The following is a 25,376-nucleotide window of genomic DNA, read 5'->3' on the forward strand; positions in this document are numbered from 1 at the left end:
TCTTACTCTCTTTCTTTGTTTGTTTGCCCGTTTCCTCTCTGTCGCCTCCCGTAATGCCGCCGACCGGGCGAGGAGTTTTCGTGGACAACCGCGATTACACACCCGTCGCCGCGACGCCGAGCCGCGCCGCTGCGACGCGCGATCGACCGGCGACCTATCGATCGACCGTAACTTTAACTCACCCGAACATCGCATCTGTCATAAAAATATCGGTGTAGTTTTAATGAACATTTAGATACGGTCAGTGGACGCGCTCGAAATATGGGTCACGACGCTTGATCGGTAGCTCGCAGACGCGATATGAACCTCAATGAACGGGCGCGATCTTGCTCGGCGTTACAACCGGCAATTGCATGCAAGTCAAACGTGCGACATTACGATTCTTTATGCCCGCATAAATTTACACACACACTCTCTCTCTCTCTCTCTCTCTCTCTCTCTCTCTCTCTCTCTCTCTCTCTCTCTCTCTCCCGCCTATCGCGCGGTATTACTTCGGGCTTTCCGCGGTTACTCATTTGTCATTGTTTGTCACGAAAAGGCGGTATCGGGGTATGGATGGAATGCACTATTAGCCCTATTCGCTCCAACGTGTTTTCTGCCCTTTTTAATCCTCGCATCATAACTCACGAACGAATTGACGAAATTTAATGTTCCAAAGCGCAAATTAAAGCTACTACTTTTAGCTTTAATTTGCGCTTTGGAACATTAAATTTCGTCAATTCGTTCGTGAGTTATGATGCGAGGATTAGAAACCCGTTGGGACACGAAAGGGCTGGTTGGAATGAATAGGGTTAGTTATTACGTACACGTTTTTAACTACAGTTGTGGAAGAGAGTTGCGACTTGAACTTGGTGGGGAGGAAGATGTATCTTTATGCATGATGAACACTGGAGGCATCACGCGAGGCAGATTGTGCGAGAAACGTAAATGCGCCAGTGTTCACGGAATATCGCACGGAATGGCCTTTCCTTATAGCAGGAGCAATGATGATACGTATATTGATTTGACAATGGCATAATGTCGTGTTCTTGTTCGCCGGCTCTTATCCCCCCGCGAATCCGACGTTCGACAGCGTCTTATAGCGCGATCCCACCGTCTACCACTGACGTTTTATCGTGCTCGTTATCCCGCTCATTATTCGTCGATCGAGATTGACATTTCGCGTGAGCGATCGATCGGACGTCTTCGGGATTCTGTTCGCTTCGGAATTTCCCATGCCTCTTATATTAGTCAACCGGCGAGAAATAAACAGAGAAAAAAAAGAAGAGTGGTGTCGATGAGATGTCGGGCGCGGTGAAGATAAAAATAGACGCGAGAACGCGTGAGGGCAAAGGCGCGTGATCTATTCGGGATTCCGCGTTCGGCGCACAAAGAATGCTCGACGTTCGACGGGGCAAATATCAGACATGCCCGCGTCGACTTTACACACGAATATGTTCCTCATCGTAAGAGGATGTTATATAGTTTCAGTCTTCTCTTGAATTGTACACACAATGATGATTTACATAAAAGTCATCTACAAAGAACTATAAAGAGATGAAACCATAAGGTTTGCTTTCAAATCTACCGTAGCTTTTGTTGTTAAACCTTGGGACTTTATAACGACCTGAGAGATAAACTCAACTCGCCATGACGGTCGAATCGACTGAAAGAGCCGCTTTTTGCCATTCTCAATCTTCTTTGCTCGACGGCTGAGAGAGGAAGGTAAAAAAGGAAGAAGACGACGAGAGTCGAAAAATCTTATTCTGGAGTTACCTGAAATTGACTGCGCGGAGATTAATATCCCGCCGGTCAATCTCCGAGATATATAAATGTCTGCTGTCTATTATTCGTCTGCTGACGATATTTTAAATGATAATTTAGATCTGGTCGAGAATATAGTACCGTTATCTTATTAACGTATTGTTATTATTTATTCCAAAAATTTATTTTTATGGATTTTAATATGTTCATGAAAATAAACTTAAAAAGTGTCGAAAATTAGAAGAAAGCAACGATATACATTTATAAATAATAAATTAAAAATATTCGTACACTTTTTCGAGTATATAACAGTCACTCCAATAATAGACAGCTCGAATGATCGCAGCAGTATAACAAGTAAAAGACGTCTACCCAGACGCATTTACAGTCGGCCATTATGCAACGATATAGCAATAGCGCGTAGGAAATCGATTCTTTCGACTCTCGTCGCCGGCGGTGGAAGCGGCGATCGCACAAAGTGCGTGACCATACAATATATATATAGATGCAGGAGGTAATCCCGCAGTTAAGGTTCTTGCGTCCGCGCGCGTGTTGCAAGGAACTAAGATTCCCTTACGTCCCTATGTCGAATCAGTGAGTACCGATCGATCGACGCAGCCGGGCACCGTGGATAACCGTCGGATAACCGTCAATTTGCAAAAGGGGTGTAAGACGGGCGTCAAGACCGAGACGAAACGACTCGACTCGACGGTACGGCGATCGACCCGATCCAAGTGCCGTCACACATCGCGCGATTGCTCACCTTCTTCCCTCTTCAGGGTTGAAAGGCGGCTGGTGTAATCGATGCTGTCGGACGATCGAATCGAGACTGCGGCGGCTGCTGCCAGTAGCATCTTGTAATGATAGGCGAGGACGACGGGCGCCCAATCGCCGATCTGACGTGCGTTATTCGTAACGAAGTAATTCGATCGTGTCACGAAATCCGCTCGGTGTATTTTGCTACGCTCGCCATTCCTTCCGCGAGTTCTCGGGTCAGCGCAGCTGCTGCAATTTCGATTCGTTTTCTCACTGACGCAAACAATGCACGACGAAGAGCAAGTTTGTCATTTTATTCCGAGATTATCAAATTCTTAACCGGCAGCGGTAATGTTAAACCTACACGATTCCCAGCCAAAGGTTAATGTGTTTGTGAAATTGGCATGATCAATGAAATCGGGTCAGCGCAACTGCTGCAATTTTGATTCGTTTTCTCGCTGACGCAAACAATGTACAACGAGTAAAGCAAGTTTGCCATTTTATTCCGAGATTATCAACTTCTTAACCGGCAGCGGTCATGTTAGACCTACACGATTCCCAGCTAAAGGTTCATGTGTTTGTCAAATTGGCACGATCGATGAAATCGATCAATGAAATTGATATTACATTATTGTTTTATGCCGTACTTGGAAATACACTAGGATCATCGGGCGATTAACGAGCGCTTTGTATTCTTCTAACGGGACAACGGTATTAATACAAACCGATGCGCGGGTACTTTAATCGGCGATCGGCGCTTTCTGGATCTGATACGGTGATTGTAGAGCGCGAGAAGCGCGGCAAGGGTAGAGGATGTTATTCAGAAGCGATAAAATCGTCGTAGTGCATGTAATGACAAACACATGCGTTCTCACCCCGGACCCTGACTCCGCGGTGCGTATAGGTCGCCCTATCGAGCCGGATCTATATAACATGGCATATGTTTAGGTCATTAATTAGCATCTGGAGCCAATTAAAGTAATTACGAATTCGACGGTAAAATATCGCTGCAAGCTACGGGCGGTCTAAGAGCGCTCTATCGGCGGCGGCGTACTATACGAGCGATTCCGAAGCCGCATGGCATACACGCAACAAAACCGAACCACGTCAGTTTTTATCAGACATCCGTCATGTCGTGAGGGCGATCGATTGTTCTACGAAACTATAACGGGGATACTTATATTGCCGCCATGAGGCAATGTAAAGTTTCCCCCGCTAGCATTGCGCGGCCGGTCTATTATTCTCGGTATCGCGATCTCGTTACTAATGGCATCATTACTATCCGTTTCGACAAGTTCGGAAACTTTAGCAACGGCCACTTGCAGAGCTTATCGAAGTTAAATATTGACTTGTGTTTACGATATATATTATGACCTAAAAGAAATGTAGTACGGTATTGTATGTCCGGGCGATGTTAAGCATGATCTGCTCTGTGCACAATTTAATTTATTCATACCGTTTCCCATTAAAAAAAGCGAAAACATTAGATCGATGATGTCGATCTTTATATCACAACGCTTTTTATAAAAACGCGCTGTGTTTCCTATTTCCGGCGGTGCATAAATTTAGTGGGGAATATAAATTAGCCATACATCGCAATGCAGTTTAATTACAAAATAGGAACGCGCACTTATCGCCATTCGCTTATTTGCGATGCTGAATATTTAGCGCAACAATAACGAGATGCATCGGCGTGATACGCATTTGGCGCTATAAATCATCGTCGGCAGAATCTTTTACGTTTAAATCGCGCGTTATGACCGTCGACCGCTCGATCGTTCGGGACGCTCAAAGAAAATCATTATCCGCCAACGACTTCCGCTGTTAATGTAACGATCACGGTAGCTCCGCGCGGGAGGACGATCGTTATCGGCGAACCTCTCTCGATCCTTCGTCTATCAGGCCGCGAGTCCTCGGAATTTTCCCCACCGTCAACATCAGTTTCCTGACGTGTGTCCACGTGACAAATACGCAGGATGCTACCAGACGGCAGCTATCGATACGCATCCGCCATTCGAACAGCCGTATATTACGGCTCGCTCTCAGATATGTATTTATGCTTCCCGTATCATTTCGCAATTATCGATAACATCGTCAAGGCTTTTTGCAGGAAACAATGGGTCATTACTTGCCTGCTGTAGCCTGGTGCCTCTGTTTCTCCTTCTCTCTCTCTCTCTCCCTCCTCCCTCCTTCTCTCTCTCTCTCTCTCTCTCTCTCTCTCTCTCTCTCTCTCTCTCTCTCTCTCTCTCTCTCTCTCACTCCTTGCCTCTGACTTCGTCCACGCTACATGCTCGATGCTCGTCCTCACCTCTCCCGACTGTTCGCCGATCGCGACGCTATATGTGTGTCTCACGAGACGTCATACACATTGACGAATCGATATAGCACACGTCGATGCCGCGTATCGCATAAACTGAACGAAACTTTCGACGTTGTTAATTTTATTTTCAGTAGTTGCACTTTTGCTCGAAACCAATATTATCTTACATTAAGACAAGTAGCGTCTACGGCATTGGTTAACACCTATGATTAAATCTATTCATTTTTTCCGTCTACACTTTTTTCCTGTACTTAGGTCTAGGCTGTGCACTCGGAAAGATAGCGAATTGTCGATCGTGATTGTCAGCGTTAACTCGAACTTGTTAATGAATGAACGGATCGGTGGGTTACGTCATCGACGCTCAATTGTTGATCGTAGAAGCGACAGGTCCGGTTTCCCTTCCGACGCGGTGAGCCGGTATATACAGAAGCGGTATAACCTGTTTGATTCGACCGATCGATCCCGAATCCCTTCCCGGATGCCTTCTATCGAATTGCCGCGAACGTGGATAAAGCGGACAGCGGGAAAAGAGAGGAGACGAAAGAGAGTTGCGGAGAGAGGACAAGAATTGCAGGCAGGGGTAACTATCCGGCGTGTACACGCCGCGAATGTAGCCGGGTATAGGCCGGTTCGAGGGCCGAGCTACTTTGAATATAAAAGCTTGCTATAATTAATATCCAAGCTGGAACAACGGGGGCGGCGAACAATATTTATTAGATGCTTTATGGGGAAAGTTTAAAAAGGTAATCCCCTTTCTGTGCTTAACGGTGCCTGCGTTATTTTCGTATCAACTCTCCCATTTTCCCTATCGATGAAAAAGTTTTGATTTGAAAGAGCCGGACCGGTTCTTTCGTTTCATCGTGTCTCCGTACTTACGACACTCGTTTGTGCTTTACGTTGATAAAGGGGTAACGTCGCGGCAGACGTCGCACATCGGCACGCTAATTAACGAGCTCTTTGCTAGAGATCTGGCAAAAGCAGATATAGTCGCCAAAAGTATTTCGTCGTTAATGGTTTCCTTGCGAGAGTTACGTCTTCGTCGCTTTTGACGAAACAGTGCTCTTTTATGTATCGATATGCATGAGCGATTTCAGCAGAAATGCAGAAACGCTATGATATGTGTAGGGTGTAATTATTGTAACTGACATGTTATAGCGGCAACGATGTTTACACTACGTATATTAAGTAACAGTTAAACTCGCAAAAATATTGATGGCAATATATAGTATTTTTAGTTGCTACTGCAATTTGCCGCATGACGTGCGATATGCGATGCATAGAATGAAAAGAAAGGTAATTCTTAATCACGTATAGGAGCCAACTTCGCGAATAAATATATAGTTCTAACGATATTGCACAGGTGGTTTGATGTAAACTCTCCGGGGGACAACCTTCGAATTCCGGTAACATTAAAAAGAATTACATTATAGAACGACGAAGTGCGTTACAATGTCCAGGATCAAAGAAACTGCGACGCCAGCCTACTATTTCCTGCGCTGAGAATATCAAAGCAGCCTCGCGCGGCTCGACGGGCCGTCGTTTCTATTTTTGCCGGCTTTTCGTAGCCGCGAAATTAGGTGCAGCCGGCGAGAATTGATTGATTTCGCGTCGCACGGCTCCGCGACGGTAATTTAACGATCCGGACCACCGTGAAAAATTTGCACAGAGTGTACACCTTAAGCGCAATCGTCTGCGCCGTTAAAACTCTGGCTGCGTTGCAAAATTAAACCTCTTTAAAGTGAAATGGAGTACAACTTCCACGCGAATTACAAAGTGTCTATGTCTCATACAGAACATCAGGACTATCGCTTATTATTAACTCGTGAGCGGTGATATTTTTCCGTTTTTCTATTAATTAGTCTTGAAAATTAGTTCGTCAAATGTCCGCGGTATAAAGAACTTATATCGGTGGAGTTGATAAAAAATGCCAATACTGCTCGTCTATATCGCGTGATATTGTTAAGGTGACTCGAATCAGTTTTGCAATTTAACGTAATACGATCTTCGTCTCGCATGTTTGATTAAGTCACCGAGAAAATTAAATTTTCAATTCTCTCGGCGATTTTCAATTCTTATCGAATTGATATACTAGTATATTACGAACGTTAACATTCGTTATCGTTTTTTCTTCTTGTTACAGAGAGCGACTTCGGCGGAGAAAGAAATAGCCGCGCTAAAAGAACAGCTCGCCGCAACGAATGACAACAATTCCAAGACTGAGGGACACCAATTGTCTCAGCCTCCGCAGGGAAGCGATCAACAACAGGTACACGATGCCAGCAATCCCAGAAGGACGCCGAACAGCAACCTCGAGGAGTTGCAGGCCAAAGACAAAGAGGTGCGTTAGATCAAACTCGAACCCTTCCGCTAAAATGTTGCTCTCTCGTGTATTGCCATGTGGGACGGTGATTGTAATCTTGAACTTCTCCCTCCTCCTCTTCCCTCGTTCCCACTTTCTTCTTAATATTTAATTAAAAATAAAAGAATAATAAGTTAATACGCTTTCTTCTAAAATAGTCTCCGATAAGAAAAAAATGATTAATATTTCAATGTTTCCTACAAAAACTTTTTCTTTCTACATATATACAATTTTTTCTTCATTAATAACGTAAATAATGAGATAATGAGATAGTATCACTGTAATTAAGAAAAGCAGATCCCTCATGATTTGCGAAAGGATTGACAAATTGAACGTTCCTTCACGAGCGATCGCACGGCTTAACCAACCTGGGGGTTGCTGCGTGCAAAACCACCGCGTGTATGCCAGTACGATTTCTGTGTGCAGACACGCGTGAGTCGAGGCATGTTGAAGTTTGAAGTGAATGACTATCGTTGCTCGTGTTCGATATCCGCATTCGGTGGATTATTGTCCCTCTCCTTCTTTATCCGCCTACGCAATTCTGTTCCACGCAATCACGTTCGTATACCGCACGCATGCCTGACACTCACCCCTTTCTAACTGACTGTTATGTCGTCGCTCCAGACGCTTCAAATAGCATACTTTTCAACTAAATTTTTTAAATTAATAGCCACGTAGACGGAAAATCTTTGCAATTTTCTCGAAAATTAGTTGAATACAATACATTTTGATACAAAATAATATACGGGAAAGAACGTCAGCTTTTGCGACAAATTGCAATCAATTATTAGGAATTTTATGTCAGTATTATATTGAAATACTATATTAAGTATAATCAAATTTTAATCTTAATATCAATAAGAATCTTATTAAAAGCGTAATCTTAATAAGAATTTTAGTAAAAGTGTAATAAATATTATATTATATTTAACACACACACACATTATTGAAGAATATATATTATATAAAGGGAAACGTTATTTATTAATTCAAAGATTATGGAAATAGTATTAACCGATTAAAGTATAATACTAAGATCTAGAGAGCTAGCTCTTTATACGTCATTCACCATACGAAACTTCCTACTTGTGTTTCACAAATTATATTTATTTATAAGTATATTGGTATATATAAATTATGGAGACAGAAGTGGTTGTGGGTTTTACATAGCGAATCGCATTTAGACAATATGATTGGCATACAAACGGCAGGTAATGAATTCGGGTGAGCCGTTTCGCAACTCTCTCGCGTGGCATTTTTCTCTCGAGAAAGATACACGATCGGGACCTAGATTCGCGATAAACGTTTCAAATTACCTCGCCGCGCGTTTCCCGCGAAACTACACGAACTCCTGCCTGCAGCTATATAAGTAGTTACTAACGTAACTAATGATACCCGATCAGCTCTATCGAAATAGATAACGAAGTCAATTTAGAAAAGCCGTAACGCGCCGGGGATCTCGCGCCGTATCGCTTTTCAGCGTTGTCCATTAACGTCGCGTCCGATTGAATAGGCGCATCTCGGCATATATTTAGTAACGACGAACGCGGCACGTCGTATGGGTCCGATCGGCTTGCTCGGGTCGTTAAAGCGCCGGAATGTGGCAAATGGCATCAAGGCGCAAACTTTCTATTACGATTCGCTCGCCCGCGGTTTTGGAACCCCGCGCTATACGATAACATTATCGTATATTTATCGGAAGGGTAAATAACCCTGGGGAGAGGAGGGCGAGCGTGCGCGCGCGGCTTCGCTCTCGGCAAAAATAGCCGCGACGACCGTGCAAACTCCGTGCGTCTCCGAGAAGCTGCGCGAGTAACATTGCTCTCGTCTAACTGCCCGCTGCAATCTCGATCTGCAACGTGCAGCTGCCGCGCGACACGGATGAATGGAGATAATGACGGTCATCTCTCACTTTTACCGCCAAATATTTGACCTAATAAACTACGGTCGTCTCGTACGGGCGGTTCCATTTTCTTGGGTTTTATTTTATCTAGGGATAGAGGCCATCGCGAGGTATGCCGAGCTGTTACGCTTCTGGCTGATGCGCAATTAAAGTTAATTAATTGTAAGTAGGTAATTATGTATAAATTTATGTAGCGTAATGAAATGTTATATCTGCGTCTGACGTATATATATTGTCATTGCATAAGTTACGTATTTGGGATTTAAATATTTCTTTAAATTCTATTACATTGATAAAATTAGTAATTATATACAAAATATTAATGCGTAAATTTTTATTAATGATAACAAATCTATAGATAAAAAGAATAATAGTTTATTAATGCTACAAAAGAATCTGTTTTTCTTTTCGCTCATTCCAAGCTGTAGAAGAAGGATACTTGCTATATAGATCAAACTGCCACAGTTGAATAAGGCATATAGAGCTATCCAAGTCGATAAATCTTCGAGAGGTAATATAGAATACGAGTTACCCGCCGCTACTCGAAGCCTTTTTTCCCCGGAAGTGGTCAGGAAGAGCCTAAGTGGTAGTTGCACCCTTTAGTGCCGTGCACTTTGCGTGGTTTACGAAGCGGCGTGCAAGGAGGTCGAGCCCGTAAAAATCTTGCGGTAAAGGAAAAGGAGTGTGGCGGGAATGGTGGGAGGAAGCGTAACCTGTTAAGGGTGTATAATGCGAGAGGGGCGAAAACACAGCGGCACGACGGGCGGGGGGTGGCGAAGGCTGTACACGAGTTCTTAAACAAAGCCAAAAACACTTAAAGCGGCGCGCGCGTGAGAAAGGAGTGATAAAAACGCCGCTAAGAGTTCAATAAGTATTCTCCTTAGAGCCAATAACAACCACTCCTCCTTTTCTGTCGCCTTCAACCACCGTCCGCTCTTCCTCTGTTCCCTTTGCGCCCTCCCCCTCCCCCATCCCGTCTCTGTTGTCGCCGCGCGAGGAAAATCGTTTGCTTCGAAGCCTTCGAGCCTGTTGTAATCCCGGAGCCGATAATCTCCGATCCCGTCCCTCCTCTTGTCAACGTCGTATCCTTGGTCCTTGTTCGTCCGTCCCCTTGTCTCGAGGATAGGAAGGGGATGGCGCGCGTTCTGTTCTCGCCGACGATGCCTTTTAACGGATAAGAATTTGCTCCGCGGACAATGTCTTTATTGAGAAGCCATCGCGCGCCGTGGAGCACCGGAATGATTTTTATTATTCGTCGATTAAAGAGAGGTAATGGCAGTTTCAAGTCCCTCCCGAGCGACGAGATGATTTAAGGACGATAATGAGGAGTAAATAATGCGATAGTGTCTCCGAAAGAGGGGGACGAGGACGCGGGTATCTCAGAGAGGGGTGGTTGCGCGATACTCGGGAGTACGCCCATGAATTATGGAGACTTCGGAAGTACGTTAGTTTATGACGGGTCGATAATTATCAGACACGTGCGTCAATGTATATATTGCTGTAGCTGATACTGTCTTTACTCCGCTAACAATTTTGGATGCCTGATACGTGTTTACTGATTCTGAACATAAAAATTGCACGAATATAGATTTTCTCAATTTCTTTAAGTGTTTTATAATATTATACGTACGAGTAACATATACACTATCTGATTATACATAGACGTTACCCAGAACTCGAACAAAACGCATTCGTGGGACGCTCTGCTTCCGCGTATACGCCATACTTTAGTTGGCGGTACACGCGCGCGACCCAGAATTTCTCTTATTTTTTCGGAAAGCGTCACAAAGCGAGACAGATTCCATCTGCTATCTTTTTCCGAGAGCGTCTTGTTAACTGATAAGAATTATCAATTTACATTTATCAATCGACTCCGCAGTTTCGATCAACAAGTTTTGACATCAGTAAAGATTAAATTGTCTCTCGACAGCCTTGAATAATTAATCTTGAGCTAGCGATATCTGCTTCTATTTTTTTTAGGTCATAATTAGAAGAGTTCTGTTCTCCATTGCGACTAATTTCACTGCTAGAAACTCTGATTCCTCCACGTGCACGTATATACGAAAACTTGTAATAGATATTCCTTTTATTTTTTATGTTGCAAATGTGTTACCCACGACACGCGGAACGAACTGGCGATGATTTGCGATTGTAAACGTTTTTCCGTGACTCATTATCTCAATGTTTTAGAGCTACCAATCTTATGTATGCGAATCGTAACTTCGACCACCAACGGTCGACTCCGTTACGGCACGTCTGTAATTTCAACAAGACACTGTGAGCGATCCACGCTGTCCCCGCGGCACCCTGTCCGTCACCCTCGAAGACAGGCTCGCGCATCGCGCATTTAAATCATGCGTTCCGGAAAGCGTCCCGCTCGCCCCTCCGGAAATAAATCACTTTAGTCGCGCGTCTGAATCACGAACCCGCGCGAGCAATACGAAGACGAAGAACGTCGTCAGAAAACCCGAGAATTTTTTTTATTTTCAATGCTGGTTTCGTTAAGTCTATGTGTCACTCGTATGTGATATTTATTGGAACGTTCGAAGAGAAACTTTTTTCCCGGATAGGATGTGGCCAGATATTAGAATCGTTGCGACCGCATAACATCCTATAAACATGGCAATAATAAAAATTAGCGCGATGGATAAAGCAGCGCGATAAGCGCGCTCGTCCGCGGATTCATTCCGTTTCCGTTTCCTGTCGCGTAACCACGCCGGACGATATCGAAACGATGAGTATCGATGTAGGACGAGCGTGCTCGATTTGACGGCACGGTAGCAGACACGTTCACGAATCCTCGATTAGGTCCCTCAACGAAACGAGAATCTAGCAATGTTTGCGCTGCTTAAACTGTCGCGATAACGATGGCGTTGACATTTCTGTACATTTTTAAGTCATAAGACAAGAGTTTCTTCTATTGAGCATTTGTAGAATTTTCGACGCGCATATAATTGCTACGAGTGCATATATGAAGTAACTTCAAATGCTTTATCTAGATTTATCTCTCGATGCGAACAATAAATTACAATGGCGGAAATGTTCCCAATGTTTAGTCTTTGAGTTCCATCAACATTGCTGTCTCCTTGTCTCTGTTGCTGCAGAAATTGGATATAGTGAGAATGATAACATACGCGCTACCGACGTGGCAGAGAGCTTTCGGGCTTTTGTGTAGTTTATGTCGCGGCGACAAATTAAATTCGTCACGGCTACGGTTCTAAATTCTCGCTATTTTGTTGATGTACTTATCTTCAACATTTTGTCGCGTCACCGGGCGTCTTACTTCCCGCAGCTGTTTGATCTTAATTAAACGCCAGAAATCTCTGGCACCTTTAAAACTTGTAATAGATATTCATTTGTCCTTAACGCTTCACGTGCCGTGAATCTCCAGTTGTAATTACGCCAAGTTATCATGGGCATGCTTGATCAATGAATAAAGAGAATCACTGTTTTAACGTTATTTGTTAAATCGCGATGACATATTAGGGTTGCTTCCATATAAGCCGCTCGAAGATGTTTCGGCATTGTTGAAATTTTACATTTGGAATATATATATATGTGTGTGACAAAAAAATATCTTCCACTCTTCCAAACGATAATTTTAAATTGCAGAGAATACGATTATTATATAATTGCGTGACACGAGCTTAATTTGCATTCATTGCAATTGGAAATTATTAATTATTCAATCTACCTGTCACATCGATTCTCGAATATTTCACCGATTATCTCGGGGTAACGCAAACGCGATGCACGCTGATGATTGACAGTGATTGCTGCCAAAAGGCACAGTGGGAAGTTCGAGTCATTTGGTCGAGTCGTTGTAGCGTGACGAATGATTCATTCTCCGCGCAATTATAACAGAAAATATAATAGTCCTTCGGATATCTATCAATTCGTTAACAATAGTACTAATAACGACAACATGCGATTTGAATCGTTTTATATTTCTGAGAATTGTATCATAAATGAATCCTTAACGACTTCGGCGAAGTTTAGAATTATTTTATTTTATTACTTTGGATCGTTTTCTTTCGACTTTCACGAGACGCTTAAGGGGTGACAAAGAGAAGGAAGGAGAGAGAGAGAGAGAGAGAGAGAGAGAGAGAGAGAGAGAGAGAGAGAGAGAGAGAGAGAGAGAGAGAAGAGTAGAACTTCTGGTGGCGTGGCGAGATGAAAGAGACACCGTGATACTCGTGCCAAGGCAAATACGCTCGGCGAGTGTTTCAAAACACGTTGGCTAATGTACCGAGCGCGGGGGGGTAGATCGAAAAATAACCGAGAGCGTTATCCGCGCTTCTTCTTCTCATGTCCTATTCCCGCGTATCGTCCTACGAAGTGAGATTACCACCGGAACAACCGCGCGGTCGTTCTGTGCAAAAGGCACAACAGAACATCTCTTTCTTGTCGTATCTTCGTTCGTTCGTTCGTTCGTAATGTTGCTACGCCGAAGTGGCTACACCACCCGAAGTGGATACAATAGTACAAGTGTTCAACGTTTAAACGTAATTCTTGGATGCATTAAAAGTTTATATTTTATTTTCTTGCGCTCTCGATGTTGTGTATATCTATTTTATTTGGGATAAAATGTGTAAATCGTAAATTAAGACCGACTTTTGCTAAAAAATTTTGCCGGTTACTTTATAGAGCGGAATATTGTTTATGAATGAAAGTATAAGTCGACAATCTCTAAGATATCGCCGAATAACTTTGTCGTTTTGTACTTCCGTCGTGACTCCAGCGTCGACGACAGATGCACACCAGCTATGATGGAATTTTTATTCTGTGTGTGTGCGTGTGTGTGTATTAGGGACGACTGTAAAATTACTCTTAGGAATTTTACATGAGTATTTATTAGAAACAGATAATTAAAACTTATACCAAAATAACATCAAAAAACTGTAAATAAGTGACTCAGATATTAAACAATTTGTAGCATATGATATAATTTTAATATTATACCGTATTTTTATTGTTTAAATATTTCGTTGTGCGACAGTTTACACAATTTCCTTTTACTTCTTACATGATCTTTAAGCCTGACTGTTCGAATCTTATCTCATCATCGCAGACTTCTTCGTGTGAGCCAATCGGAACCGTGTCCGTTTGTCGCAATTAACAACGAGATATCGGTAACGGACGCCATATTAGTAACGCCGATGATAGGCCCGCATGAGTATATCCATAACGATATTACCATATTTGTCCTGATAGGAAGATTTGCTGATAATTAGCGCGATAAGGAACAATCGACTGCGCAATACACGACGATACGGCGCGACAAACAATCGGGTCGCGGCTCGAACGAAACGACAAATTTTATCATGCCTCCGGCACGACGATTACGTGTCTGTATCTACTTACACGCTATATATATATAACGGATATATAGCGTACTTATCCACGAAGTATCCGCGGCGCCATGCGCCATAAAACAGATTAGACTTATGGATTTGAACTGACGGATCTATCAATGGGTGGAGAAACCAGAGTTTTCCAATTATGTAAGCATTCTTGTATGTATAATATGTTTTTTTAATTGTATATTATAAATTTATCATACGTGGAATGAAACGTATTTTTTGTGAGAAAATAATGAACTAAATTTTCTCGATGCATATTTAAACGTCATCGACATGACATATATTTCTTAATGATTCATATTTATTTAATTTGAAAATTTTCACAATAAATTTTTAATTAAAATTTATAAATCTCTGTACCTATTGGCGAGAAAGAAAAATGAATTATCAAAGTTTTCATGGTGTGCACGAGCTCCAGAAAAATTTTGTATTTTATGGATACCGCAGTTTTGCAGTATAAAATGCGATATAAAATGCAATAATTTTTGTGGATATTATATCTGTACACGTCTCATCAGGAATCCATCTTGCGGTATTCGGGGAAAGGATTCGCGGTTGCGTTGAAGCTTTCGAGAGGGTTTCGACTCGAGGGTACTGACCGGTGACCGGGGCCGAAGGGACCGACAGGGAGAGAGGATGGTGGTCTGGCAAAAACCTGGGAATATTTGCACTCGAGCGAAAATGACGTGGGTTAGAAGTGCAACGAGTGCTTCTTCCAGCGATAGCTGCCCGGCTTATGCCGGACGTCAGGAGAAACCAATATCGTTTATAGAGATATTCATTTCGTAAGTTTCGAGTAGAACAAAATATACAAACTCGCGATATAACTCGTTCGTTTCCACCCATCCCCTCCCCTGTTAAAAAAAATCGTGGATTTCCTTTCTGCTGTCGTTTTGTCTCTTTTCCTTCGCCCTTCTTGCTTCAAATTCCCATATCTGACCGATCTGAATGTCAATTTCATTATCGCTGTTGCTGGCGTTCGAAGTTTCGAATAGGATTTTTGTATTTTGATTGTTAACATCAACTCAGGAGTTTTTTTTTTCACAATCTCTCGAGTTGTTTAATCCATAATAACCGGTTGATAACAGTATATTAATCTGATTAAGCACGAGCAAACATTCTGTTGCATTAACGTTGCGGTGTAGCTCGAAAGCGAATTATCCGTATGCAACGTTCTCGATCTATATCACCTAACTCGTGAGCGCAATCAGGAATAGCCGCGCTCACTCTCGAGTTGTGCGTATGTATACGGTAAAGGAAAAAAGAGGGAGAGGAAAGACGACCAGCATGCTCCATCATCGTCGGCTGAAACATTAATTAGAAAATCTGAATAATTAGGAACTAACTTTTGCGCGACGTGTAAAACTCGTTCCGCCCCGATCCGCGCACGAACATGTACACGTGTGTGCGGTGCGTAGTTGCGTCTGTTTCGCACTCCACATCAGTCGGAGGGAGTCCGCCTTCCTCATCGCCGACCTCGGCGATGGGGGAGGGAAAGGTAGAAAGCGAACGGCAGGGTCTCACCCTTCTGCACCTTCGCTCTTAGCTTTTTAAAAAAGGTTCTCCAGTTCGAACCGATCGATCGACCTCATACTCTCCTCCGCATCGAGATGTGTATCTGGTCACGGGGCTCGCTGATTGTATCGTAATTACGGTTTTAAATATACTTCATAGAGCACGCGAGCTTACGAACTCGGCGATGGGGGCGGGGGTGGCGGCCGGCACTGAAATAAGGTAGAGGTGAAAGGAGACAGTTAATGCACGTGCCCTTCGATTTAACGTCGACACGAGCGCGCTCGAGGTGTATTGCACGTAGCACGCTCACACAGGGGATGGCTGGCGGTCGGTTGGGTGGTCGACAGGGTGGCGGGCCGCTCGGCCACCTCATCGGTAGGCAATCTTTTCTTATCGGGTCACAGGAGATTTATAGAAACGAGCCGCGATGGCGTATTGTCATGACTTGGCCCCGTGCACGTGAAGTCGATCTGGAACGCGATATATGCGAGTGTATGGGTGTGTATGTGTACTATATACCAGCGGTTCGGATTTACGTGTATCGGTGTATGTACGACGGAAAGTAGCTAGCAGATGGAATTATTACTCACAACCGTGACTAAGCCGAGTTTGAAAATTACGTGCTCGATTCGCAAAGACGATACACCGCGAAATATGCCGGTCTCTATTGCGCCGATCAAAGGATTGTGAAGTTGGCGATCGTTTGCGCCGTTAAATTATTACTGCACGCGGCGTACATAGTTCCAGCCAGTCGAACTTGATATATGTGACTTTCTTGCACTATGCGCTGCTTTCTATGTAGCAATTTCAGAGCGTCCATGCTTATTATCGAGTGGCGTAGAAACGGTCATTACAGATACTATTGAAAGAAGTTCTGATTCTGGTGCTATGTTTAAGGATAATCGTGGAGAAATGTGGCTTTCTTTATTTTCAGTTTTAATTACTCTGTCTTTTCATTATTTAATTTAAAATTATAATGGCTAGATATGATTAATCAATTTTGCTAAAATTGTTTATTTCAAAGACGATCAAAAAATATATAAAAATATATAAATTATTTGAAATAAAATGACATCTATATTCCTTAAGCACAAATATAAAGATTGATTTTCATTGAAATTTTTATTAGGTATATGAAAGAGAACGAAAAAGAAACAAGATAATTATAAAACTGATATGCGACTTGAAGGCTACAATGAGCAATAAAAGACGACATTATAGTATTTTAAAGTGTGATAATTTACAAAACATTCAACAATTTTCAGGAGAGAAAATTATCCATATCTTGGTCATTTCCGCGGAAAATAATGTGGATACAGTTATTAAATTCGCTTTTTTACCGTCTTTTTTCGATCGACTTTTCTCCATTGGTCAGCCAAATATCATTCGCCTTCCAATCTCACCGAAGAAGATAATACCGAAAGGATGAAACTCTCCTGTCGACGTCCCGAACGCGCGTTCGCGTACATGAAACGGAAGCGAGTACCGGCAGAAAAACGGCGGCGTCTCTCGAAATTAATTCTTTTTTTCTCCGGGAGATAAAAACCTAACGAAGCCGCGCGCGCGAGCTTTATTACGCGAAAGCGAACGACGGAAGAGAGGTATATACGGACGGACGTAGGTGGAGGCTCCGAATGAGAGAGCGAGAGAGAGAGAGAGAGAGAGAGAGAGAGAGAGAGAGAGAGAGAAAGCAGAGCGAAAAAGAGTGGGAAAGAGATAGGGACACGTGCGGGGAGAGGGATTGATATAGATGTTCCTGGTGGCGATGGCGATGGGACGAAGGGTGGACGCGGGAGCCGGAGGAATAGCGGAGGGGGCGGTCGGGGGCAGCGGAGAGGGCGGCCGAGACACAAATACGCTGAAAATTAGATTCATAACTTTTCTGCTGCGCTTTCGCGGCGGAACGACTAAAGGCTGCCCGGGCTAGTTAAAAATTCCGTGTGCCCGCGAATATCAGTCCCTATCTCCTCCTCCTCATCCTTCTCATCCTCATTCTCATCCTCATCCTCTTACCCACCTTCTCTCCACGTGCATGTACATGCGTATGCATGTGCGTGTCATATGTGTGTATGTATGTATATATATCTATATAAAAAAATCCCACCTCCGCCGTACATGCGAGAGGTGGTGGACTACCCTCCTGCACCGACACCCTCCTTCTCACTCTCCTTCTTCTCCACCCTCTCGCTCTTCTCCTACGGTTCGCACGCACGGTTATATCCTACCTATACCTTTCTCCACCTACAACCTACACGCCTCCATCGTCCAGACGGACGACGGGAATTATCTCCGTTTTTCCGCAAACGCGATTAACCAGAAACGTCGTTCAGCAAGCCCTCCGGGCCCTCTCAACCGGCAGGGATATCCTCCCCCTCCTCGCCGTTCTGTTTCTCGCTCGCTCCTCCTTTGGCTTTCGACTCGACTCGACTCTGCCGATTGATAATTCACGATTAATCCTTCGCGAGAGCGGACTTTTCCCATGCCGCCCCGAGGCTGCCTCGAGTTCACGGCGAATTTCGTGGCAGCCGATAATTTCATTGTACTTGAAATCCGAGACGCGGGAGAAGGAAAAAAAGGGATGCGCGCTTCTTGCTGCGAATTCAGATTCTAACCGACGAGAATCGCAATCGAACGGGTCTGAAGAGGGCTTCCTATGATAACGAGCGGCGGTTTCTGCGGTTTGCGATTATCGATACCGCTAACTTCCGCGTAATTGATAGCTGAGCTCCAGTTTCTTTGCTCAAAACAAGTATTACCCGTGATAAAATATGATTAATAACAAGCGCGCACTTATTACGCCATGTCGATATATACGCGTAATATATGCCCTTGTGCACTTGTAATTATATCTTTTTCTATAATTTACTCATTATATTTTTGATGACGCTCAGAAACGACATTTCTAATCCTTTGAAGCATATCGTTACTTCTCATTTTATTTTATTTATATTTCGTCCCAAGTATATATATATAGATTTTTATACATATCTTAAAAATACTTGGAAAAATGGAAATATACTCATATTTTTAACGGTATCTGCTTTCAAGACATTTATATATACATACGTATGTCCGGCACGTAACTCTCATGGCCGGTATAGCGGCGACGCGTTTTTCGATGAATTTATTTCGAGCGACAACTCGTCACGGGTCGATGGTTATAATAATAAATGTCGACGAAGAACAACGCATTGTCAGTAGCGTTTCTTTCGCGATGAAAAGCGATATTATTTGCTGTGTACATACGTTCAAACGTCGAATGCCACGTATACGTATCCTGTCGATTGGCATAATATCAAAGCCTCGTTAAGTCGACTCGCGAGGTGTTTGCGCGAAACTTAGAAATATAGAATTGAAAGTATAATAATAACGAGACATTCCTTGGCACAAACCGCACGAATGGTATGCAAAATATTAAACAAATCGAACAAACTGGCCGTAAGATGAGAAACGGGCGGAAAACACTCGTAAATAATACTCATTGACTATCCAATGTAGCTAGTGCATTTAATTCCGAAGGTCTCCTGAAATCGTTTCGTAATCGCTTGAATTATACTCAGCGAAATATTTCGGCAGTTATTTTGGCCGATATAAAATGCTTCCTGTTTATTCTCGCACGCATCTCTTTATTTACCGAAAAAAGGCAACGTGTAAATTATTCATTCGTGCACGTAGATAAATTCAGAGCGCTGAGTGAATCGAGCTGTGATGTGACATCAATAAAAATTACTTACTATAAAATTATATTTTTCATCGAAAGCAGTTAACACGCACACGAAAGGACACCGGTATAAAAGCGGAGGTATCAGAATTGCAGATGTGTTGCCGGAAATTCCGAACGATTCCTTTATTTTTTTACAGTTCAGATTGCTCGATCCTTCCACGTCTTTCCTCATTCGAAAGAGATACATATACGTGGCTTTTCTCCGTAAAGCCAGATTGTATTGAGCCCCGATGAGGACATAACTTATCGGTCGTTCAGGGTTTTCCGCGATGGAACCCTCTCGGCTCCACCTTCGCTTTTACGTCGGCACAAGTATATGATATTTAAAATTAATCCTTCCTTTGTGCTGCTTCACTGCCTGCCCGTTCGCTCGTTCGCTCGGCTGTCTGTCTGTCTGTCTTTTTATCGCGTACCGATATGGAGTCGTATAAATTTTACTCCATTATTCGTTCCGTTCGCGGTTGGGGTCGGGGGTAAGAGGCGAGGAGTTAAGAGAGATCGGCAGAGGGAAGGGAGAGAGGGAGTTAGTAGGAGAGATGGTGAACCGAAAGAGGGGAGAGTGGTTTGATTCCGGAAGAAGGGGAGCGACGGTTCGTCTTTTTGTCTTTGCCGATGTACCGTGAGGCTTTCATTTCGAATCCTCAATCACCGTCGGTGATCAATCACAATTGAACTCGAGCGGTGAGGACGCGGCGCGGGATGAAAAAAGGCGAGGAAACAGCCCGAGCAAAAAAGCGGGACGGAAGACGCGATGAGGCGTCAACGCGAATGAGGCGCGGATCGCGCGATCTCGGGATCTCGGGATCTCGGATCTCGGGTACCAGATATCTTTTACATAGGTATATGATGGCATGCATAATACAAGGCAGATCCAGATCAGGCAAGATTACATTTTGCCAATTGTTTAACATAATTTTATACTTTAGAGTGGAAGAAAGAACTGGGAATTAAATTTGTAGCTCTTCTCCAAACTTGATGCACAGACATAGGTATACCGAGCTTTGCCACTGTGTGCTACAAACCAGATAGAATCGCTCGTCGTGCGGATCGTATAATATGTATCGCGGATAAGAATACACGTAAAATCGCTACGTGGATACGCCAAACAGTTATGCCGGCATTAAGTAGTGATGCCCGCCACAAGTCAGACGGCGGACCGGAGGGGTGAGGGTTCGTCGGGTTCGTAGGATCCGAGCCAGGAGGTGGAGAAGGTGGAGGCGGCTCAGGTCGGTCCGTGAATGCCTTTTGATGCTACCCCACCCGCGATCCAAAGGATAATGCACAAACCAAAGGATAATTCCCGATACGGGGACGAAATCTCTCTCCTCTCTCCGAGCGGAAGGCAGGGGGTGGGGCGCGGAGGGCGCGGGGTGGTCGGGGCAAAAAACTCTTATTTAAAAATGTATTTACCGTCTGGCTCGCAAGAATCGCCATCCGCCTGGAAAGTTCGCTTTTTACCCTTCTGCTTCTGCCTCCGTGTGTACGTGCGTGTGCGTACGCGCGCGTGTGTATGTGTGCGAGTCCGCTTACCGCTTTATCCGCGGAGATGTAGAAACCGTGGGGGGACGCAGATACGGGGGCGGGGAGGAGGCCCGAGCATCTACCCATTCTGATCTACACGTGTGCCTGGACGCCGTGTATGTGTGCGTATCCGTGTAGACGTTTGCCAGCGACTCCTTCGTCCGTCTGTCGCTTTTCCGTGCTTGAACGCCAGACGCTTGAACGCGAAAGCTTTTCAGATCGACGTGGAGGCACGTAGATTCGAGACCGAAGCGATGGACAAAGGGAAGACTGATAACCCTCAATGTAACTCGTGATAATCGTGATGGATACGAATACGAGCGAAGATCAAATCGTTTAAATGTAATATAGTTATAATATATAACGTTTCAAAATTTCTCTCATACATTTATAATATTGTAAAATTATAGGAGAATTATTGATCTTATATTTAAAATTTTATATATACTGTATAATTTGAAATATCTGTTAACTCTACGACTACATTCACTCATTTAGCACAGCGAGAGGCTAATTTTTCGTGATGCAAATGTCGATTCAGCTATCTGTTCCTAATTCTAATACGAATTTTCGATGGCCCAGGGGGCATCAAAGAGTTCAGTTTCATCGTGCGAAAATAGATTGCGGCGTGTCGGACATTAAATGGATAAATTGCATCAGAGCCCGGAGCCGCGGGATATAGCGCGGGCGCGCGATAACACGTGCAGATTACAGACGCGGTAGCGCCATTGTCTTGAGTGTCGGTAGCTTAACTTTTATCGGGTGAACGCATATTCACACATGCACGTGTATACATACGTAGACATGGACCTGGAAGTATGGTGCAACCTCGGCAATCGTTTCGCCGGCGGTGCCGTTAGCCGATTTCGAACTTTGCCACGCGGCAGTCCGCGGGAAATGTATCTGGGATAGATGGATGAAATGTAACTATCAAAGTTGGCGATCGCAGCACGACGGCATTCCCCCGTCTGCACCCGCGCTGCAACTCTTGCCACCCTCCCGATACTCACCCCCTTCGCGTTCATCCTCGACGCTTGCTCACAATTTATATTACGGGCGAGGTGCGCATATAATTAATTTAATTAAACGCTCCGCGCTGAAAATCGTCCTATTAGTTCGGCAACTTTTGACGGCTGTTACCTTTCTGTCTCCCTCTTTCCCTCCGGCGTTCGTCCTTTCTCTTTCGTCCTCTTACTCTCTCTCCCGTTTCTCTTTCTCACCAGTTTCTACCATTTATTCTCCCTACTGCTATTCGCTCTCTTGGTCGTGTGCTTGTTATTCTCACGCTTTCTGTTCGTTACTTTGCGACACGAACGTGGAGATTTTTTAATGCCGTAAGTGTAAATACAACGCTGCGCTTCCATCTATTTGTTTCACTTTGCGAGAGTAGGTACAATTTGCAGTCGCTTTTCTGCATTGTAATTTGTATTACTTGCGTTATTGTTAATTAAATTCCCTCTCCTCGGCATCGTGACAGAGTGCTGTATTCAAGAATGTGATTACGATATGACACGTTGAATTATACTGCAAGACTGTCTCGTTTAACTGTTTGTCTTATTTAAAATATTGTTGCATTCTGTTATTGCCGTCTTTCTCCCGGCACAATTGTCAGCGCTGCAATTGCATGTGTCACTTTACTTTTGCAACGCGTTTTGATCTTTTAGCACAGAGCATAGTGTGAAATAAATTTATTCTTTATATCTTTTTCGAGACTTCATTTCTCGTTGAAGTGTATATCACGAGGACAAATTTTACTGTGTATATTGTATATAAACAGTTGGAAAAACTCAATAAAATTTGCGATAAAGGAATTAAACAGATGCGGGGGAGCAAAAGAATACCGCAAAGATAAATTTTGACGTAGTAGCGTACTAATTATAACGTGATATATTCGCTTTCGTATCGCGTATTATACTCCGCTCGTTTTGTGCCACGCGCGAGATTTCTTTTACGTCATTTCGCGTCGATTATTCGTCGACTCGCCGTTTCAAACGACCGCTTTGCGTCGCTCATATTTCGCGAAAATGTACGCGACGTGTCGCAATATTTCTCTGTCCTTTCCAAAGGTACTTGTTGAAGCAAAACTTTCAACTTGTTTGACAAATGTTGAGTACCGCGCAGCCATCCAAATATCTATGGCGGAGTCAATTACTCTTGGCAGTCCGAAGCCGACGGTGGGCGTTAATGGGTTAATTTTGATGACAAGAAGTGGCAATGCCAACGCATACGGAAACACAATCCTCAAGAAATCTATTAGCTGTGTCGAGAAACATTGAAGTAACGTTTAAGCAGTGACAGTGATGTCTTTTTAATTCGTTCGCTCGGCTTGTGATCAATTGCAATCGCAACAGGATGTGAGTACAATGAAAATTATATTGTTATCGACTATGATCGGTTATGCTAAACATTTATCATTGCCTCTGATATTACAACAGTAAAATGCGCTAATAATCTTAATGAATGTTATCGATAATGATACGCAATTTATTTTGAAATATGTTATAGTAATCCTTACTACAAACGTATACAAATTATTTATTATTACTTTGCTTAAGCAAAAATAATTATTATTTATCTCAAATTAATTAAAATAAATTTTGTATATATATTTATAAAATAATTTAAATATATGATTTTCTATTCTTATCATTGGTCACGCATAATATAGAATATAACGAGTTAAGATTAACGATTATGATTAGATTGCCACTCTGCTCGCATTGAGCATCACTGTCGGTCAGCGATCGAATAAGTAGGGATCGAAATTGATTTCCGATAGTGCCGATTTTCCTTTGTCGACAATGTAAGGGATCGTTGTTGTATTGCGGATTGGCCTAAACTCCAAAGGATAGCTGCTAGGATCCTTGGGAGCTGCCTGGACAAATACACAGATTGTGGTTAGTCGAGAAAGCCACCCTCTGATCTCTCCCCGTTTTACCCTCTCTTTCCCTTAGGATGGTGTTCCTTCTAAAATATACTCTCCTCTCCTCCCTCACCTCCTCTTTTCACCCACGCATTGCCTTTGCTGACCCTGTCTCGGAGATTCATCCTCTCTCTCTTTCTCTCTCTCTCTCTCTCTCTCTCTCTCTCTCTCTCTTTCTCTCTCTTTCTCTGTCTCTGTCTCTGTCTCTCTTATTTTCTCATACGTCCTAACCGGATTTCCTGGTTCTCTTTCTCTGCACCCTGTCGTGCATTCGCGCTTTGTCATTTGCTTAGGGTCAATCTGTGTCGTAGGTCCTCTGGAAATCCCTTCGTTGCTGCCACCGCAGTATCTCCTATCCTAGAGATCACTGATCGCAATTCGATCTGACTGCAGAGTGGCACAAAGGTGGCCAATGATCACCCATCCTGCGATCCTAATGCTTATCGCCTGCCGCCTCCGGGCTGCGTCCAATTGACGAGGCTCGCACGACGCTCTCCAGTGCCTCTCATTAAGTATTCGCGCCCACGACTGCTCGAAGGATTTCCTTTGTAATAGGGATTGACGCAGGTTCGGTATAAATGATGAAGCTCAAACAAATCGTGAATTTAAATATGCTTGCAATATGATTTTTTTATTTTTAAAGCTGTCACTATGTGCAATTTCGAAAATAAACGTGTCTGAAATGTGACGCTATCCGAGACGCGTCTAGATATATTTTTATTGAATCTCAATAAGCTTACATTTGATGCTTACATAAATATCTCGGATACGAAGTCAAATGCATTTCAAGTGTCTTATGTTTAAACAGTAACTTGCAGGAGTTATAATCCAATAATTGCCATCATATATATGAACACTATAATGCTATATTGCGAGATACATTATATTTACAATATTAAAAGAATTAACTTTAAGAATTGCCACACAAACATATAAAATACTTTAGGCGCGTGTTTCGTATAGCATATGTAAAGCCGGATCCAGATCAAGTAAATGAGCACGGCACGAAAAAACAACTTGCTTTAAAACGTGTTCAATTCAACAAGCGGTTATTCTCTCGCTAGATTTAGAAGCTCGGACAATTATTCATATATTTCGTCTTAAAAAGAATTTTATCTACAAATGTTAATATATTTAAATGCTAATATATTTAGACCTTATAAATTTGCATTGTATTTTGAAAATTTTTTTAGTATTACTAGAAATAAATTAATTAATATTGAATCGTTAACCAATTTGGATAGGTCGA

General features: G+C 43.1%; 1 protein-coding gene across 7 annotated transcripts in view; it reads left to right on the forward strand.

The window, feature by feature from the left end:
* The window catches only part of Cut (homeobox protein, cut), a 139,585-nt gene that overhangs the window by 63,217 nt on the left and 50,992 nt on the right, over positions 1-25,376 (forward strand). For all 7 annotated transcript variants that reach the window (XM_077423734.1, XM_077423738.1, XM_077423736.1 and 4 more), the window contains one exon: positions 6,960-7,157. In XM_077423734.1, coding sequence (XP_077279860.1) covers positions 6,960-7,157 — 198 coding nt within the window. The remainder of the gene's footprint in view (positions 1-6,959; positions 7,158-25,376) is intronic.

This window comes from Temnothorax americanus, unplaced genomic scaffold (genome assembly GCF_048541705.1).
Source record: "Temnothorax americanus isolate GAGA-0224 unplaced genomic scaffold, ASM4854170v1 Scaffold8, whole genome shotgun sequence".
In the NCBI taxonomy this organism is placed as follows: Eukaryota; Metazoa; Arthropoda; class Insecta; order Hymenoptera; family Formicidae; genus Temnothorax; species Temnothorax americanus.